Source organism: Heloderma suspectum, chromosome 8 (genome assembly GCF_057233095.1).
Source record: "Heloderma suspectum isolate Gila_16-S chromosome 8, 16-S_ref, whole genome shotgun sequence".
NCBI lineage: Eukaryota > Metazoa > Chordata > Lepidosauria > Squamata > Helodermatidae > Heloderma > Heloderma suspectum.
Window position 1 is genome coordinate 42,115,517 of NC_139465.1, and position 20,401 is coordinate 42,135,917.

General features: G+C 44.9%; 1 protein-coding gene across 3 annotated transcripts; it reads left to right on the forward strand.

The window, feature by feature from the left end:
- The first annotated feature begins 3,049 nt into the window (after nucleotides 1–3,049).
- On the forward strand, nucleotides 3,050–18,705 carry ARL2BP (ARF like GTPase 2 binding protein). Of its 3 annotated transcripts, XM_084812148.1 has the most exons (7): nucleotides 3,050–3,184; nucleotides 7,334–7,385; nucleotides 10,154–10,215; nucleotides 11,199–11,305; nucleotides 13,460–13,545; nucleotides 16,097–16,193; nucleotides 17,783–18,705. In XM_084812148.1, exons 2-7 carry the CDS (start codon nucleotides 7,348–7,350, stop codon nucleotides 17,879–17,881), a joined length of 489 nt encoding a protein of 162 aa, XP_084668274.1. In that variant the 5' UTR covers nucleotides 3,050–3,184; nucleotides 7,334–7,347; the 3' UTR covers nucleotides 17,882–18,705. The 3 variants fall into 3 exon arrangements, with proteins under 3 accessions (XP_084668274.1, XP_084668275.1, XP_084668273.1); XM_084812149.1 differs by lacking the exon at nucleotides 7,334–7,385; XM_084812147.1 differs by lacking the exon at nucleotides 17,783–18,705 and having other exon boundaries at nucleotides 16,097–16,399.
- Nucleotides 18,706–20,401: the final 1,696 nt, after the last annotated feature.

The following is a 20,401-nucleotide window of genomic DNA, read 5'->3' on the forward strand; positions in this document are numbered from 1 at the left end:
CCTAGGTTGGTTAAACTACTATTTTGTTTAAGCAGGCTCCAACAAACTTACAATTATATTTTGCTAAGCTCCTGCATACATACCTGAAGACACTTTAGTGAGGCGACTAGTCACACATAGTCTTGTGCCAAGTTACTCATGGGGTTCTGAAATAACAACTTTTTAAGGTTATGCACGCTAGTGTCAAGAAGTTCATTTTGATATTTGGGGCAGTGTGCATGCTGTGATTCCATGGAAGTGCAGAAAAGATGCTGAATTGGTATAAGAAGCTCAGCTTTAAAAAAATGAATGCACGTTTCTAGCCCTTATGGCTGTAAAGATATACTTGAAAACCTATGTGGGTAGTGCCTGTTGAAATCTGAGATGCCAGAGGCCTGGCTGAATAAAATTCCAGTGGTTCAGGATAGGGCTTCGGTTTCCCATCCAGCTCTTTGCCCTTCCTCATCGCTCCACAAACCAAGAGAAATTTACACAAATTTACGAGTGCAGAATTTAGCTTTCTTTCAAACTTTAATTCTTCAGAGTGATGTAACCTTATATATGCCTCTGCCCATTTTCAATCAAAAATGTATGCCTCAGTTGTAAATACATTTTTTTGGAAAGAAGTCTTCCATTTTCTGCTACCTAGCCAGGATCCAAAGCACCGTGCAACTGGTTCTGTCTTCCCAGATGGGCTTTAGCCTTGCATCTTTTTGAACAGCAACCCCACATGTCAGCTGTCAAACCACTGTTGCACTTGCAAGAAGTTTTAAAAGCAGTTTGTGACATAAACACACTGGAGGAGGGATGTGTCGTGTCCAGAGAAAGTAAAAAAAATCCCACTGGATTTGCCATCCTGCCCATTTGCACTAACGATTTTTTAAAGCGTTGCTGCATCTCACTGTATTGCTGTGGTAACTTCAGTAGTAATTGCCAAATGCAAAAACTGGGTATTTGTAATTTTAAGGAAGAGCTGGAGCCAAGATGTTCTAAGGTCAGTAACGCATCCTGAAAGCAACAAAGTGGAAAGGAATTACTAATGTTTAGAGCAATATGACCTAACTGCCCTTGTCATAAAACCCCTTTTCTATTGCTCTCCGTTTGTTTCTGTGTTTCCATGAACAGGAAACAGAACCTTATTATGGTATAAGCTTTAGTGGGCTAGAATCCACTTCATCAGATGCATGCTGTTATGCTAGGTTGACAGATGTGTGTGTGTGTGTGTATGTATGTATGTATGTATATATGTGTGTGTGTGTGTGTGTATATATATATATATATATATAATTATTATTTTTTTTCACACAGAGATAAGAAGGCGGGGGGAGTGGAGAGGGAGGTGAAGTACACAAACACCCACTGCAGGACAGTTGCTTTCTGTAGAGAAGTGTGGCTCATTACAGAACAGCCTTCCCTAACCTGCTGCCCTCCACATGTGTTGGACTACAGCTCCCACTGGATGATGGGAGCTTTAGCCCGATATACCTGGACGGCACCAGGTTGAGAAAGGCTGTCACAATAACTTCCCTCTTGTGTGTATGCACATGTGTGCAAATACTGCACTTGTGGATTCAGGTATAATTTGCTGTCCTCCCAAAACAGTTGGTGACCCGACCTTGACTGATGAATCCTAGGTGCAGCGACTCTGCATGGAACAGATGTGCTACACCCTTAACCCCAAAATATACAAGTCTCCACATGCACACATGACCCATCGTAATGATAGGCCCTTTTGCTAGTATACAATTAAATGGAATATGTGCCTAACCAAATAATTACAACTAGGTTCAAATGTTTGTTGAAAGCATGCAGTAACAAATTCTGTTGGTGCTCTTTTGGACACAGTATAGGCAGAGCCGCTGCAACAGAATAGCCATTTGCATCCCCAGTAGCCATCCAAAAGATAGCACTGAATTGTCCTGTAGTAAAATGGATTTAGCCTGCAAGAAGAGAAATGGCTGTCCTGCTGCGGGGCTAAGGCACCAGTGCAAATGTGCCTGCTGTAACCATTCAACCATGAAGTCAAGAGGACTTACTCCTAAGCAAGTATACACAGTATTGCTTTTGTAATTAAAAGGACACAAAGAAACATTTGATTTAATAAAGCCTGCAGTGCTGGTAGTGAAAACAAATTCTTGGGTTGAGCACTCCTAGGTAAAAGGGTCTTTCTATCTGAGGTGAACAGCATCATTGGTACTTTAAAGCTTAAGATGTTTTTTTAAAAAAAGAATTGGGAAAGTTCATGGAGGCAGATAGGTCTATCCACAGCTATTGGCCATGATAGAGCTTCTGTGTTAAAAGACAGTATACTTCTGGAGCACTAGATGCTGGGGGGGAAAAACCACCAAAAGATGTCCGTTGGAACCAGGACTGCATTTAAGCTTCTTACTAGAATATTGGACTAGAGGTGGATTTAGCAGGACTCCTCCAGGGAGTGCAACACCAGTAGCACAATGTACTGGGAGCAGAGAGTTGACCCAATCTCCCCGTATCCTGCAGATGTGTTAGACTACAACTCCCAGCATCTTCCAGCCAGCATGGGAATTGTAGTCCAACATGATTGGAGGGCACCCGGATGGGGAAGGCTGGAGTAACCGTTTCACTCCCAGAATTCCTGGCCATTGGCTATGCTGGCTGGGGCTGATGTGAGTTAAAGTCCAAATACCCGGGAGGCACCAGATCGGGGAGGCTGACTAGAACAATACATTTTAGGTTCTTCTCCAGGTCCAGAACCACAGAGTCCAAAGACCTTGACACTGTCCGATTCGTGCTTACAGTTTCTTGAGAAATTTTCCTTCCGCTTTTTTTTTTTTTAATTAATGGTGAAGCAAATTCTCTTCCCCTCCAAATCTGTCTCCGGTGACTTCCAGCGGAGCGAGATACCGCCACGTGCTCCGTCGGCATGGGGTGGGGGGGCGGGGCCCCGCGAAAGCCCTGCCCCTTCTCTCTGATTGGCTTTCTCCTTGCACGCATGCTATTGGCCCGCGGAGAAGCCTCCGCCTAGCCGCCTCTGATTGGCTCCCTCCTTCCACGCCACGCATTGGTCCGCTCGAGCGCGGTTACCGGAAGTGGCCGTTTCCTGGGCAACGGGAGGAGGAGGAGGAAGGTAGCGGCCTTTGTAACGGACTCCATGGGGAAGGCCGAAGCCTTCGCCTTCGCCTTTGTCTTGGTGGGGAGCGACGTGGCGGCGCTGGCTGGACGACGGGTAGGAGCGACGGGGCCGGGGCTGACGAGGGAGGTGCCGGGGCGGGGCCCCGTCCCCCTGCCCGCGCGTCTGGGCCCCTTGCTGCCCTCACAACAGCCCTGCTGGGTGGGCCCTATTCTTGGTCCCCAGCAGGGGTTTGGTATTGGGGGGGGCGGTGCATAGGCTGCTGCCGCCCCTGGAGGCTCCACCTCGTGGCCGCGGACGCAGGCCAGGGTTGGTTTATGTATTTAAAACATTTCTGAGCCGCCTTGCAGGGCAGGAGCCCCTGCAGCAGTACGACGGACCGATACAGTTCCGATGTTTTAAAGGCAGAAATCGAAGCAGCAACGCGCGCGCGCTTGTAACCAGCGAAGGCCAAAGCAAGCGGGCTTTTCCTCTGGGTGTTCAGCGCCTTCCTAAAAGCCTGCGGTGATGGCGCCCTCGATGGCAACCCATCGCGGAGGGCGGGGGGGGGGGCACTGCAAAAAAGGCCCTCTCTCGTGTGCTTGCCCACCTGGCTGCCCTCGAAGGCCGGCGAGTGAGAAGGGACGCTCTTGCAGATCTTTAAAGGGCGGGCAGGCTGACACTGAGTCAAGGTGGCCCTTGAAGTAATTTGCTCCCGAACCATTTAAGGGCGCAGTCCTGTGCATGTTTAGACAGACAAAGGCCTACGACTCCCAGCGTTCCCCAGCCGGCTGGCTGGGGCATGCTGGGAGTTGTAGGACTTTCTTTCCATTGAAACATGCATAGGATTGCGCTCTAACGATCAAAACTTTAAATTGGGCTCAGAAACACACCAGTAACCAGTGCAGCTGATGCAGTATAGGTGTTATATGATCTGACCACCTCACCCCCTCCAGCACTTGGGCGGCCACATTCTGCACCAGCTGAAGTTTCTGAGCCCTCTTCGGAGGCAGCCCGTTACAGGATTGGCTCCTCCCTCTAGTCCAGCAGCGTCCCAGCTTTCCAAGGTGGCTAATCGGATGGCTCTGGGACGCGGCCCCGCAGGCAGAGCATGAGGACACAATAGCTCTCCATTTTTTAGTCATTCACCTATTGGGTGGCATAGAAATGTAATCAATAAAACAAATACATTATGTATTTAAAGCATTTTTATCCTGCTCCTCAGCCAAAAAAGGCTCCCAGAGTGGCTTACAATCAGCAGAGAAGACAGACCCTTCCTGCAGGCTTACAGTCTAAAAAAGATACAACACATGAAGTAAAGGGATGGGGAGGGAAGAGGAAAAAAGTAAGTTGTTTTCAGCAGGGCTGGTGGAATGGCCCTGCTTCCCCTCTCATCTCCCAGTGGTAGGAGGCAGACCAAGTTGTGTCTCTGGCATCTGATACTCAGAGAAAGACAGCCTCTGAACATGGAGGTTCTGTTTCACCCAACAGCAGTGGGTCAGCTTGGTCCCTGCAAACTTTTCAAATCCTTCATAGCAGCCTTCCCCAACCTGGTGTGCTCTGGATATGTTGGACTGCAATTCCTATCATTCCTAGCAAGCATGGCTGGCTGGGAATGTTGGGAGTTCCAGTCCAGCACATCTGGAGGGCACCAGGTTGGGGGAGTCTGTGTTAAACTCTCCTCCATTCACACCACAGTCCTTATTCAGTTCCTCACTATCTCCAAGCAGGGCTGGGGGGAAATTCTGGAAAGCCATTGTCAGTCAGTGTAGACCAGGAGTATGCACCCTGGTGCCCTCCCGATGTGTCAGACTGCAACTCCCATCATTCCCAGCCGGCATGGCCAATGGCTGGGAATGATAAAGATTGCAGTCCAACACATCAGAAGGGCACCAGTTTGAGGGAAGGCTGATTCATAAGAGCATAGGAAGAAGCTGGCTGGATCAGACTGCGATGGGTCTTTCTAGTTCCGCAAACACCCCTTCTTCCACAGTTGTTTCCAGGAAGCCAACAAGCAAGTTTGTGCTGCTGCCACTTCCCAGTTGATGGTACCCAGTAGCCTCCTGCCTCTGGATATGCAGGTCCCATATAGCCAATGTAGACAGAACTCCTGATGGACATGCCCTGCTTCGTGAATTTGGCTAATCCCATATTAAAGCCAACTAAGCAAGTGATGGTCGCTACCTCTTGTGGCAGGCAATTCCATAAATCATTTTTCATGTGAAGAAAGTGCTACTTCACGCAACCTGTAATTATCTGATTATGTGGGCTTTTAGTGTGGACTATTTCTGCTGACAACCAAAGACATGTATATCTGTGTGCCCAGGTATTTTCCTGACTGCTAGGATTGCCAGCTGCTCTTGGTTATTATTTTATCAGTGCTTTATTGATTGGTTCTATTGTACCTACTTGTGAACTACTTTGTTTTTTAAAAAATAAATAAAAGGTGATGTAGTTTTGTTCTGAAATGAATAATAAATAATGATGTATGTAAATTCCATAAATTAATTATATGTTATGTGATGATGCATTTTCTTTTGTGAATCTCCTGTCAAACAGTTTCACTGGGTGACCCAAAGTTCTAGTCTTCTATTGGTGCAGGGAATTTGTGTCCACATCATGCCTCATTTAACAAACCTTTATCAGGCCCTCCCATCTATACACAATCCTAAATAGCTGTATACTGGGGGGCCTTGGGGCTGAGCTCCTTTGTCTCACCTTTTAAATACTTCCCTACTTTAACCATACCACCCCACCAAAAAACCTCCCTACAACTAGAAAACTAGCACAGGAGAGAGTAGGCTGATCTAGAATGTCCTTCGCCATGTGCTAGTTCTTAATGTGCATGGGGGGGGGGGTTAGAGCATTGAAAAATATGATCCTTCTACCTGCAGCCTGATGCTGCACAGTCCACTCTTCCACCTCATTCTCCTGAGCAGTGATCATCAGTTTGTTTTTTCTCAGGGTAGGCAGGAGGGAAAACTCCAGTCATAGTCCTCTTCTGCATTCCTTTCTATTTCTCCCACAGCAAGCCTATAAGAAGGGATTTCCCTGTAAGGTAGTGCCTCTGGAAGTAGCATAGCATCCCAGATTAATGCTTCAAATAAGCAAAGTCTGGAGCTTGATGACTGCATATATACAAGACATCTTGCACGTCTGGCAGCCTAGTTAGAATCACCAAGTCCCATTATATCTTTGTAAGTCTAGATATTCTATGGATCCTCCCCCTTTCCTTTCAAAACCAAACCCCAGGATTCCTAAGATGTGAAACGCTGTATCGTCAGAGCTTCACACCTCTAGTTCTATGTGGCAAATTGCTTTTATTCCAAGCAAACTGCTCTGCTACTTATCTGTGTGTTTATTTTATTTGTGGACTGTCAAGGAAATGGAAGACAAATGATTTTGTTGTTACTTTTAAAGGTATATTAAGAGAGTATGGTGTAATTCACTTTGTGCCAGGACCGATCAGCCCTGGCAGCTCCTTCAGTGCCATCCTTTGAACACATGAATAATTGATAATACCTCTGACCAGGTCCAGAGTGTCCTTCCCTCACTGCTAAATAACTGCATTTATTTTATTACACTTATATCCTGCCTTCCCTCTACAATTAGTGCTCATGGGAGCTAATAATGTAAAATGCACAATTATAATTAAAATATAAACGCAAATCAGAGAATCCCCACTATGAATAATTAGACAAGGGCCCTGAACATCTTTTGGTTGGTGGGCACATTTAGAATTTTGAGAGAGTTTCATGGGTCCTCTCACAAAATGGCTGCTGTACAGGTAGTCTTGCCCATTCATAAAATCGTTCCCATGGTGGGCATAGCCAGTCACAAAATACTCATTTCCCAGAATGCAAACTGGTGAGAGTAAAAGAGAACTAATTTGCCCAAGAAGCTAAGAACAAGGCAGAGATGGGGTCTGAGCTCCAAAACACAAAACTACTCTTATGACCCCAAATAAAGATGGCACTGGAGGGGACCACTTCACTATTTTTTTTAATTTAAAAGTCTTATAGAGTAAAATAAAAATCTGGAAGGGGAGGGAGCCTGCGGACACCAACAGTGGTGTCTGCGGGCACATTGGTGCCTATGGATGCTACTTTGGAGACCCCACAGTGAAAGGGAAGGGCTCCCAGATGAGTGGACGGTATGCTACTTCCAGATAGACTTCAGCCCTGACAATGAAGTTAGAGTGGCCACATGCAGCCCTTGGCTTTTGAGGAGAAATCAAAGTGTGTAAATGTTTGCCTTGTAAAACAGGTGACAGAGCAGTGATGGAGACTTTAGAAGAAGAAAACTTTGGAGTATCCATGTAAGTATATTTCTACTTCTGCATTGCCACTGAAACTTAAAAAGATCAATATGCAGAACTACATTTGAATTGTAAAATAACAATATGATGTAAGGACAGACATCAACTCCTGTAAGAATGTTTGGGGCAGTAGTTGAAAACAACACCATTCTTAAAACATACAGAAGGAAGTTAATCTTGCAGCATTAGAACTGGAGTCCTGTGGGATGTATTGTGGCAGAAGCTTTTGTGGACTTAGAGCCCACTTTGTCAGATGCATGAACTATTATCCTCAACAGGTTACATATGCATGCTTGCATGGGAACTTAGATAAAAAAACAATACAGTGGGGCCAAAAGGTCATGCAATCTAAGAGGATCAGTAGGTGTATGTCACTTCTATGTAAAGCTCAAATGTATCCAAGATAAGAACGATTTCCACAGTGGCCGTTGTGTGAATCTGTTGCAGCAAAAGCAACCATCTTGTGGCACTTTAAAGACTACCAGATTTTTTGTGGTAGAAGCTTTTGTGGACTGGAACCTAGATGATGAAGTGAGCTGTGGTCTACAAAAGCATATACATCTGGTAGTCTCAGGTGAGAACATGAGCTATTCACAACAGTAGTCACTGGTGATAAACACAACCTTCCTAAGTTTGCTGTTATAATTTGATACCTGAAGTGGGAGAGACATCTCTGGTTGCTCAGTACTAATGTTAACTTCCTAAGGCAGAGTTTCCCAACCCTTTTGGATCTGTGGGCACATTTGGGAATTTGAGAAATGGCTGTGGGCACCACCACAAAATTCCTAATCACCACTTTGGCATCTGCCTGTCTTGTCTATGGATCTTGGGCTGTGTCTTATTCAGCAAAAACGTTTGTTGCATGTCTTGGATATCATATAATCTCTAATAAGGAATTGTCTAATTTGGCTAATTGCAGGCAGGGCAATACAGATAATGCTTCTCTTAAACATGTGTTTTGGCAATGTCCAGTAGTTGCTTCTTTTTGGGAGGAGGTTATTACATGGATAAATTTTGTACTGGAACAGTCTTTAATATTCACTGATGTACACACTCTTAAATTATTTACTTGCTTCATGGAAATTAACAAATGGTCAGTGTAAATGGATTCTCAATGCCCTTTTGACAGCTAAAAGACTGATATTACAACATTGGAAGGATAACACTCACCTATAATACAATGGATTGAGGACCTCACAACACTTTCAGTATTTCAACGGGTTGCATATAGACACCACCTTCAAGTGATACTTATCTGGATATTTGGTCTGCTTTTGTTGAAGCCTATGTAAAATTGCTAGAATGTTGTATGCATTTCATATGTCTTCATTGCTATGGATATGTAGAAATTCATGTACATATATTTAAAAAACCCAGAAAAATAAAAAATGTAAAAGTTTTGCAGGTGCCCTGTGGGTGCCATGTTGGAGACCCCTTCATGGGCACTGGGTTGGGGACCCCTGTCCTAAGGGTTTCTCTCCTCCCTGAATTTACTGCCTGTCAGTTTCATCGGGTAACCTCCAGTCAATTTTGCTGAGTAACTGCAAGTCCACGTATTAAGGACTCTCAGTTCTAGTAATATGCAATTCAACTTTTAATGGCAGCAATAAAGATATTCTTGGAAGAGTTCTACCTTAAGGGTGGCCTAAAAATAATTTTAAATATATATATACAAATCTTCTGATTGTGACAGATGGTTGTCATCCCCCTTGTATATGGCTAGATGGCAGTAGGTGGCAATAATTTCTCAAACCATTCTACCCCTCATCTGATATTCTTTTGTCAGAGCAGTTGTCTGCCCCCACACACATCAAGTCTGGTCCCAGTTAGACCTGGTTTCAAACTGTGTCTTAGCCATACAGGGGCAATCTCTTTCTCAGTTTTCATCATAACAATTTATTGTCAGGCGCTTACTGTTATTCCTATGTAATGTCAAGGGAGTAGAAGCTGAAGGATCATGACTTGCCCAGAATCTCACTTAGTGCTTGTATGGCTAAGACACAGTTTGAACCCAGGTCTAACTCTGAGACCAGATGATGTGTGTGGGGTAGACAACTGGTCTGACAGAAGAATGTCACAATAAAATAATTGTGCCTTTCAGAAACTATTGTGTTTGAATAAATAATGGCTGTACGCTGAATGTAATGGAAGCTGCGGAGATCAGTTCTGTGATCTGTAGTGAGAAAGAGAGCACTGCAGTGGCAAAGACTCAGCTATGAACCAGGAAGTCAGATACGAAATCTCATCAGAGCAATGAACACTATAGACCGTCTTGGGTAAACTCTTGTTCTCTTGGCCTGAACTGTGATATGGAGATGATAAGGCTGGACTACTTTACAGGTCTGTTGAAAGAATTACTAGGATAATGTATAAATAGGTTTGTGGTACCTTAAAGACTTAACTTTATTACGGTATAACCTTTCGTGGACTACAGACCATCAGATACAGTGTATATACTCATGGTTAGGGTAGAAATTGTAAGCAGTAAGGCCCTCCATAGATGTATATTCCAGTGGTTCAGGAAACACTCATGCATCGGATGAAGTGGACTGCAGTGTATGCAAACCTATGCCATAATAAGTGTACTTGTCTTTAAGGTGCCATGAGACCCTTTGTTGTGTTTGCTGCAACAGACTAATCTGGCCCTCTGGAAATAAGTAAAGTGCTTTGAATGCTCCTGTATGCTATTAAAGTGCAAAGTATATGTTATGATGATGCACATGCCGGCAACTTCCATGGTAACCTGAATCTAATTTCTCTTACTTCAGCTCTTCACCTTCTGATGCCGAATTTGATGCTGTTGTCGGATATTTGGAAGACATCATAATGGGTAAGTTCTGCTTTAAGTAATACTGCCTCAAAAGGCCTGCAACAAGCAATCTGTCCTCATGTTTGTAGATGACTGGCTAAAATTGTATGAATTTGAAGATGTTAGATAAATTGTTTTAATCCCATTATGTCTGTTGGGTAGATTTTTTTCTGTGTTAAGTTTGTATACATATACTTGATCTAGGTGATCTTATTGTTCATATATTTTGTAGGTTTCCTTGAGGGCTTTGCTGCCAAAACAAGGAATAGAAAACTAGTAAATAAAATAGTTATTCCACAAGGAAGAAGGTGTTGGGCATTGGCACATGGAAAGTATAAAACTTTTAGCGTTTATTTCTGGCTGAAGTTGGAACTTGTATTCCTTACCTTTTACATAGAAGCAGAATTCTTAAAAATTCTTATCCTATCTGGTTTTGGCTCCTGTACTAGCTTTTACTAGGACCACTCCTGTTAAGGGCTGGGGATATGCCACAGTATTGTAATTTAAGCATATTTTATGGAAAGGCAGGTCTCAATAAATCAGTGATGTTTGAGGTATTGTCCAGTAGGTTTCTGAGACCATGAAGCAATCCCTTTAATATACAACTGCTCAAGAGCCATGCTGTGAGTACAGTGGATAAATGATGCCCAATTAATTCATCCTGAATAAAGGATTGTGATTGTGTGCATATTGAACTCTCCAGGGAATTGATGTTGTTTCTCCAGCTCCATTACTGAGATGAAACTTGCCACAAGGCTCTTCTCAGGCTCAGCCTTGTTTATGCCAGTGACAAGAACTCCTCGTCCTGTAGGAGGCCCAGCTAGCTAGCGAGAAATGCAAGCTGCTGTATAGACCGTGCCCCAGCTCGCTGCAGCTGTGTTCTTGTCACCACTGACATGGGGCACAATGTACTGGATTTCAAGCAGCGGACAGCACACCAATGAATGTGGCTACTGTTTGTCAACTAAATGGCTGTACTGAGTGGAACTGTGTTGTGATTTCAGATGATGACTTCCAGCTAATACAAAGAAACTTCATGGACAAATACTACCAAGAGTTTGATGATACCGAGGAAAATAAGCTCACCTACACTCCTATTTTTAATGAATATGTAAGTGTTGGGTTTGGATCATTGCTTTCATAGAATCATAGAATAGTAGGGTTGGAAGGGGCTTTCTTGCACATTGCTGAACTTTGCCATTGAAGGCGAGAAGCTGGATTCTGTGAGTTTCAGCAGTGCGTGCATGTATGCCCCAGCCATGGGCTGCTAAGGGTTGGAGGTGCCGAGATAATGATAAGCCAGATCCAGGTTTGCTTACAAGGAGACTTTATTGAGTACTTACAGCACACAGGGGTACCCAGTGGTTGGATCAGACAGCTTCTCTGAACCCAGAGCCATGGGGTAAAATGGGTTTTATACCATACATGTTAGCAGTGAGGCAGCATGACAGCAGCAAGTGTTAATTTGCAACTTTCCCAGCATAGGCTAACAGTACTTGTTCAGAGGGAAAACAATCAGAACTTTCCCAGCACAGCCACCTGTAACTCGGCATAAACATAGCCTCACTTCTCAGGCACATCCTAGGCCTTGATAAGATACTAGCCTTAGTTAGCATGGAATGTGCTGAGGCCGCGCTATTAACCTTTGACTCATCTCACAGGCTCAGAGGCCCACTAGCAAGGAAATTGCACTTATAATGAACCTAAGCCAAGCATTATGGATCTCTAGGCCCCTCTAAAAGTACAGGTGACTTGGTTACACTCCTGGGGCCATTACAGTGCAACCTGCTAGTGATGACCACGCAGCTGGCACAGGCACGATGTAGTGATGTGGGTTTTCCGGACAATTTTGAACTGGATACATTTCTGGAAAATTTTCCCATGCAAATTAGGCTAATTTGCATAGGAACATTTTCAGCTTGCATCGTAAATATGTTCACTTTCCATCGTAAAATGTTCTGATGCCCTAGAGCCTGGGTGGGCAGCTTCTGGCCCTCCACATGCTTTGGCCCACAACTCTCAGCCTATCCAATGGTGAGGGATGATAGGAGTTGTAGGCCAAAATGTCTGGAGAGCCCCAAGGTGCTCACCCCTGCCCTTGACAGTGATCTTGCTTAGTATGTTTATTTTACTTGCATTTAGTAAACAACAACACTTTTTTTAAAAGTATACCACATTGTTATTTTTTTGTCTCAGTATACCATATGTATTTGACTTGAAATATTTGAGGAGGAAAATTAAAACACATTTAATGTGATTTAAATGTTACATATAATTTTTCATTGGAATACTGAAACACCTGGAAAACATTAATTACAACTTTGAAACTGCCAGGATTGCCTCATATTGCATTTGCAATTGGCATCTGTTCATTCTTACTAGTGAATGTATGAAATAGAAAAATGTTCACGGAAAAATAAAGTCCTGGAAAATTTTCTGCCACACATCACTGGCAGGATGTGCTGGCTTCCATCACACACTTAAAGGGACCCAAGACTTCAGTGCAGATACTGTAGGCCATCTAGTAAAGCTTCAGGGGGACAATATGGGCCTCTTAGGGCCACGCCATCGCTTTTCCCACTGTGCCTGTGGAGTTTTACTCTTGGGAGGAGGGGGGCACCAACCAGCCCGGCCAACTCTTGTGTCTTTAATAGCAGCTTAGGGTGCAATCCTATGTGTGTTTAGACAGAGAAAAGGCCTACAACTCACAGCATTCCCCAGCCAGCATGCTGGGAGTTGGAGGCCTGTTCTCTGTCTAAACACACATAGGACTGTGCCCTTAACTGGTGAAGGTTTTTTTTGTCATTGCTGCAGATCAAATAGCTGTTAGAGGCACAGTTACAGGAGCTGGTTCAGAAGCTGGCCACCCTGATTATCACTGGAACACATCTGACTTTTGAAGGACATTTGTGGTAACTTGCAAGTCTTTAGTTGGGTTCTGAAAGTCTGCATCTACTAATCTCTTTAGTCATTTTCCTTGTAAAAACTTTTAAAAAAATGTTTAATGGCTGTTTTATTAAGAGCCCGCAAGGTTCTTATAACTTGGAGGCAATGGGCAGAAACGAAAAACAAATTTCTTCCTCAAGGCAGAGACTTTATTTCACATATTTTGAGCTGGTGGATTCAACAACTGCCAGTAACTGCCTGTAATGTCCCCCCAAATGTAGTCCCCTTGTCTTTGCTCCCCAGACTGTGAGATGAAAGGAGCCATGTTTCCGTATGTCAACTTCAGCTGGGAATAATAATAATGTGTTCCCCATTTTAGATCTGCTTAGTTGAGAAATATATTGAAGAAAAGCTCCTGGACAGGATTCCTGGTTTCAGCATGTCTGCATTCATCTTGTCATTACAGTAAGCTAGATATTTCCTTTGTGTTTGTTTTTTCATCTTTGTACTCCTCGATGCTTATGTTGTTTTAAGGTCATTTAGTGGGGGGTGGGGGGAGAAGGTATTCATACTGTATACCTGGGAGCATCTTCTCCCACATGTATCACCCCTATTTTAAGGTCTGCCTACGAATCCTTGTTCCAGGTGCTGTCCTTACTCTGAGATGAGGTCGTGTGGTACACGGAACAAGGATCTCTGTAGTGTTACTGTTGTTGTTGTTCAGTTGTTCAGTCGTGTCTGACTCTTCGTGACCCCATGGACCATAGCACACCAGGCCTTCCTGTCCTCCACTCTCTCCCGGAGTGTGCTCAAGTCCATATTCATTGCATCGGTGATGCTATCTAGCCATCTCATCCTCTGCTGTCCCCTTCTCCTTTCGCCTTCAATCTTTCCCAGCATCAGGGTCTTTTCCAGGGAGTTTTCTCTTCGCATTTGGTGGCCAAATATTTGAGTTTCAGCTTCAGTATCTGTCCTTCCAATGAGCAGTCAGGGTTGATTTCCTTTAGGATTGACTGATTTGACCTCCTTGCAGTCCAGGGGACTCGTAAGAGTCTTCTCCAGCACCACAGTTCGAAAGCATCGATTTAGCCTGCCTTAAGGAAACCCACTAGGCCCTCAGCTTTTTTTCATTTAGGTGCCAAATAAAGCAATAACATCCACCATATATGGCAGGGATGGGCAGACGTCAGGCTTGTGGGATCTACGTTCTTTTTTATTAGAACACCGAGGCCCAACAACCAAAGCCAAGTGCAAAATAATGGTAGGGACCAGAGCCAGACACAAAGTAGTGGCTCGGGGATGGAGTCTGTTACCTACTGCATCTCATGAGTCATATAGGTGCTGGAATTCAAGGTGCTGGTGTTGATCTACAAAGCCCTAAACGTAGGGATGGCGGAGAATTCCGCCACAGATTTCAGTGAGGCCGCATGCACTGGCATTCGGCCCCCCGAAACCCATGGCGGAATGTCCTCCCACACCGCGGAATCCCCGCGGGGCGGATGTTGCGGCGGCGGCTCTGGCGGCGGCTGGTCTCTCGGCTGGCTGCTGCGGCTGCAAATGGCAGCTGCCATTTGTGTCCTGCCAGGCTGCCGTGATAGGCTACATAAGAATTTACGTAGCCTATCACGGCAAAGAGCAGGGGCGCAAACGGCAGCCGCTACGTCGTTTGCGCCACTGCTCTTTCTGTGATAGGCTGCGTAAGAATTTACGTAGCCTATCACGGCAAAGGCAGCCACACAAATACTTACGTAGCCTATCACGGAAAGAGCAGCGGCGTAAACGGCACAGCGGCCGCCGTTTGCGTCCCTGCTCTTTGTCGTGATAGGCTACGTAAATACTTACATAGCCTATCACAGCAGCCTGGCAGGATGCAAATGGCGGCCACTGTGGCGGCCGCAGCAGCCGGCCGTGGCTGGAACTCCGGCTGTGGATGGCCATGGCCAGCGGCTCCGCAGAGCTGCCGTGGAGCAGAGCCGGCCTAGGGAGGATTCCGGGGGGAGGGGCGGAGCGCCTCCCCCCCACCGTGAATCAAAGTTGCGAAAAGGTAAGTGAGTTTCATACATCCGTACCTAAATGCCTTGGGACCCAAGAATCTGAAGGAATGCCTCTCCCTGTACCAGCCTGCCTGTTCTCTGAGATCTGTGGGGAAGGCAGTCTCATTGTCCCACCACTGGGGGAAGTACATTGAGTGGTAGCATAAGATAGGGCCTTCTCTGTGGTAGCACCCTGGCTTTGGAATGCCCTCTACAAAACTACAAAAGCCAGGAAACGACCGAACAATTGGTGGTTAGGGGGAAGGGGGTGGGGCCAGGGAAAGGCAGTATGGCTATTTTGGGAACCTGAGCGGGCCAGATTTGGGCCCAGATCCTTAGAACCTGATCTACCTTCTGCCCGGCCCTGAGCCCAAAACGGTTGTGGCCTGCAGAAATGGAGAGCCAAACAGGGGTAAACTTCCATTTCTACTATTAGGTCAGCTCCCTGCAGAGCGAAGGCCCTTTTATGCTCAGCCAGTCATCCCTTTACAAGCCCTGCTTTGGAGATGCTTACAAGGTCCTTCCAGTACCACACTACTTATGGAATCATTCTTGAGGGCCGCATATCGTTGATCATTCTAAAGATCGCAGAATAAAATCTGGTGTCAAATGGATATTCCAGTGCCTAACAAACGGGTCCTCAGAACTTGTTTACACGGCACCCTGTCCATGACAGCCCATGAGCACATGTTGATGTGGAGGAACTTGCTGGGTAAACTAGGTCTTCATGAAAACATGGCTGTGGCCCTTGTTCTTTCACTTGATCACATGACTATGAAGCATCCCGGACCAGTCCCGTTGTTTTCAGTACAAATTACTTTTATGTCAACTATGGCTTATATGGGGAGTCTGATATGTTAAAGAGAAAATTCAGACTTTTGTCAATAGGATTTTTTTCCAGTTTAGATTTTGCAACCTGTCTTACCTCAGTGCTCTTTAAACTCTTTCGATGTTAATGACAGATCTAAATTCCTCACTTATAGGCAGCACAAGGATGAAATAGCTGGGGATATTTTTGACATGCTTCTCACATTTACCGACTTTCTGGCATTTAAAGAAATGTTCCTGGACTACAGAGCCGTAAGTACCCCAAAGCCCAGACAGCACATTGAACGGTCAGAGCAGGTGGTCTGCCTAGCATGGCACGCTCAGCTCCAGCTGGCAGTGGCTTTCGAAGGTCTTGGGCAGAGGTCCCCTTCCCAGCTCTCCTACTGAAGACACAGGCACCTTGGGCACCATTTTTGGTGGAAAGGCTGGGGGTGGGGTGGGGGAGATCAAATAAATAAATAAATTTAACTGGAAATGCTGGGGATTGATTGCTTGATCGATCGATATGCATGCAAAGCAGGTGGAGTCTGTCCCTGAGCTGTGGCCATTTCCTTGCTTTTGCATTCTGTGAGTGAGAGATGGGACCCCAATTCAGGAGAGGTTTGAGGCGGCTTCATGTGTGATTTCTTTCCTACGCAGAAACAACTTCACATATGAAGTAGCCCTGGTCTATAGTTTGGCACATTCTGGATGAGGAAGGGTTTTTCCCTCCCAGATCTGCCTGTGTGTGGGTGGGATATTTTCCTGCTTTTTATAGGTGGAAAAACTGAGGCTAAACATGACTTGCCCAAAGCCACCTGGTGGGTTTGCATCTGCCATTACTTTTTTTGCCCGAATAAGCTAGTTAGGTCTGTGTCTTAAGATTCATGTAAGTGGTTAGATATCTGTCAGTTCCACAGGTTTCTCTCCAGAAATATTTATTCAGAAAAGAGTAAAAGGGTGTGGTCTAGAGGAATGTGTGTTTGGTGAAATTGGCGTGCAAAAGTTCTGTATGTAGTTATTCAAAAAGTGTCATTAATGTGGATCTTAAAACACAAATCTTAATATTTTGCCTCAGTGAGGACTTGAAAAGGCCAAGAGGAAACATGCGGTTTCCAGAGGCTGATTAGGCCGAAGCCAGAAAGAGTAAGGGAAATATTATGACCCAGCCCTACTGCATCCCACCTCCCCACTCTGCCTCTCCTCAAGAATAATTCAGGATTTAGTTTAGTCTATGGTGTGGTGTGTCTGCATTACATGCAGCCTGATGCTGTACACATTTACTAAGAAATCAGTCTTGCTGAATTCAGTGGGATTTCCACTCAAGTAGGTGCGTATAGGATCACAGCCATATAGTGGTAGTTCTCTGAATTTAAAAGAGATACCCACCAAATGAAGTAGAAGTAATCCTGAGTAGCGAGCTCCCACAGATGCACAGGTATATTGTGTGTGCGTGGTCCATTCATATGCATTTATTAACTTGATTCTTGTGAGGGTAACAGATCCGGGTGAAAGAGGGCAAGATGGCAGGGAAAGAACATGGATCTTGGAGGCTAGCTGGTGGGCACCAGTGTCTGGGAAACTTGGAATAGTGATAGAAAGAGGACAGGCAACTGTGCTAGACATCAGAGCTGTGCCCTGGTCACTAGAAAGCCTGCCCGGTCCCCTCTGGCTTTGCCCCCAGCAACTGACAGCTGCTGAAATCCTTGATTGTTTGTGCCAGATTCCATGTGGAATTTCTTGCCTGCATCATTGCAGAAAATAAACGGCCAGTGTTTGTGATGAATTTGCTTCCTTTCCTGTCTGAAAGTCTGCTATTTAGAAATGCCACTGAATTGAGACTGTTTTTTGTCTCCATCTAGGAAAAAGAAGGCCGAGGCCTGGACTTAAGTGGTGGATTAGTGGTGACGCCCTTAAGCAAGTCCTCCCTGTTGCCTTCCCAGAACAGCCGACGACATTAGCGCTTGCCTCCAAAGGAGAGCTGTCTTCACTTGGGATATGTACTGAACACTAAAGACAGCAGAAAATATGAGCGTGATCCCTAGGGTTACAGACCTAATGACATTTTGGCAGGCCCAGTCTTCTTCTCAGCTGCTCGTATGAATTCGTGTTTCCCCATGATCAAGTATAACTCCAGCCCTCTTAAAATAATGGTCTCTTAGCACTCATGCTGTGCCACCCAAGTTGGATTTTATGTCATGAAGGTCAGTGAGCGCAATGCTCTGTTTAATGGCTGCTGGGTGGTTGTTTTTAAAAAGCAACACAAAAACCTGGCACTTCTCCTTCATGGGCAAATAGCAATGGAAGACATGTGTTGAACTTGCCTTGGGTGCGATGGTTCTAACCACACAACCTCTATGAAGTCTCATAACCACAACACATCTGGCCCAATGTTTTTAGTGTAGTTCAGAATGCCACATTTTTACTCTTAACAAGTAGTGTGTGCGTGTGACAAATGAAAATGTTATCTGTTGTCTAGTAATTGTGAACTTGTATCTTCCTTGCCCCTCCTCCCCAGCAGACTTAACTATGTTGCTCTCATAACTTGAACCTAAAGGCCTCCTGAACTGCAAAAGTGACCAAGTTACTTTGGAAATCCAAGTTTTCTTTCCTGGGAAACATCATACCATATATTGTTACTACCAACAGTATATTCTCTAGCATGGACAATGTTTTTTCTGCACCGTCAATATGGTGTGTGTCTGGACTCTCAACCTAAACCTGTAACTGTTGTGGCTTCCAAGGAACTTTTGGAATTACAGTTGTGTGAGATGCGGAGATTTCCCTTACATTTCTTAAAAATGGAAGCATAGCTCCCCAGATACCATAATGATGGCTAAGCTGGTCTTCTACACTACCAACCTAAGCTGGTTGCAATGATCATGATTCCCCCCACAGGTATCTCAGGAATTGCTCTGTGAGAAGTAAAGTTCCCAGGGTTTGTCCAGGAAAGCAGTGGCATTTCAACTAGTTTTAAAGTGTGGCAGATCTATCCTGTATGATTCCATTACCTGTGAGCTCTGGAATTTCATCGGTGTTGGGTTTTCCAGAGACCTTTGCTTGTGCAGATGTATCTGTAGGTTTGCATCTTCACTAGGTATTTGGAAAATTGTATGTGGGGCATACTGTTCCTACTACAGCTTTCATTGCACAATTACAAAAACAGACCTCCAGACCTTCACCGAGGTCTTCCTTCCTAAATCCTGGCTAAGCCAGATCAGCTGATAATACCTGCCAGTGGCATTGGACTAGCTCAACGCACACATCCACATCCCAGTTCTTGCTTGCCCTGACATGGGTCCGTGGAGCTCCTGCCAAGGATGTAGTGACTGCTGCCATCTTGAATTCAGCCTCACAGCAGGGCAAGCCAATAGAAGTAAGAAGTTCAAAACCCCAAGATTCCCATTTTGTGTGTAACCTGCCTTTATTCTAGATTGGCAACACAGTGGTTAAGAACTTGCATATGTACAACCTATAGGTATGCTCCTGTGACTCCTAGACTCAGCCATATCTGGGGAAGACTTTTTCCAAAGACACATAATGGAAGAAAGGCCAAAATGATTGAGACCAGTAGATGTACTAGTGGAGCCTTTCAAACTTTAAATCTTTTTTTCATACAAGGAAAGGTGAGTGTTTCTTGCAATGTGGTTGGCTACAAACTTCTTCCATTGTCATTCTTTGGGTCATCTACAGAGCAGTATGTGCTTGGCAAATACTTGGTTTGGAATAAATACTGAAGATAGAAGAGAGTACTGTGGAGTTTACAATTAGTGATTCCATATTCACAGTTGCTGTGGTATTTCTCTTGCATAAGTTTCCCTCCTGGGGTTGAAGATGTTCTGTAATGTTTTTGAACTGTACACTGATCTCAAATTTGGTTTGCAAGATCTTCAGCCAAAGCAAACTGTACATTGCAAGGGATATTTATTGTAACTTTTCTGTGAGCAGTGTTTCTTCCTGCAGGCTCCCGTGTATATAAATAAGTATCCCCTTACCTTGAAGGTACTGGTCTGTTAGTATTTAGCTTTACTAATACTGAAAGGAGCAAATCATGCATTTTCAAAGTGAAAGGATGCTGAAAATGTTAACAGTATTTATCTTGGTGCTGTTTGCTTTCTAAAGTCCAATCTTGGCCCTGTGGTTTCATCAGCAATAGATGACAAGGTCTGGAGTGCAGAATCAGCTCCCGAGCAGCACATTTCCCCTTTCCCTGGCCTTTCCCCAGTTGCCAAAAGCCCCAGCTTGATTTCAGAGGCACTGCATTTCAACATCTGGAGCAGCTTTGAGAAGAGACAGAAGGAAGAGTTTTCATTTTCTAACCCTGTCCAAAATGACTTAGAACAGCCTTCTCCAGCCTAGTACTCTCCAGATGTGTTGGCTTACAACTCCCACCATCCCAAGGCAGCAGGGCCAATTCATGTGGGTTGTAGTCCCAACTGCTGGGGCACCAGGGTGGGGAAGGCTGGCTGAGGTGCATTGGA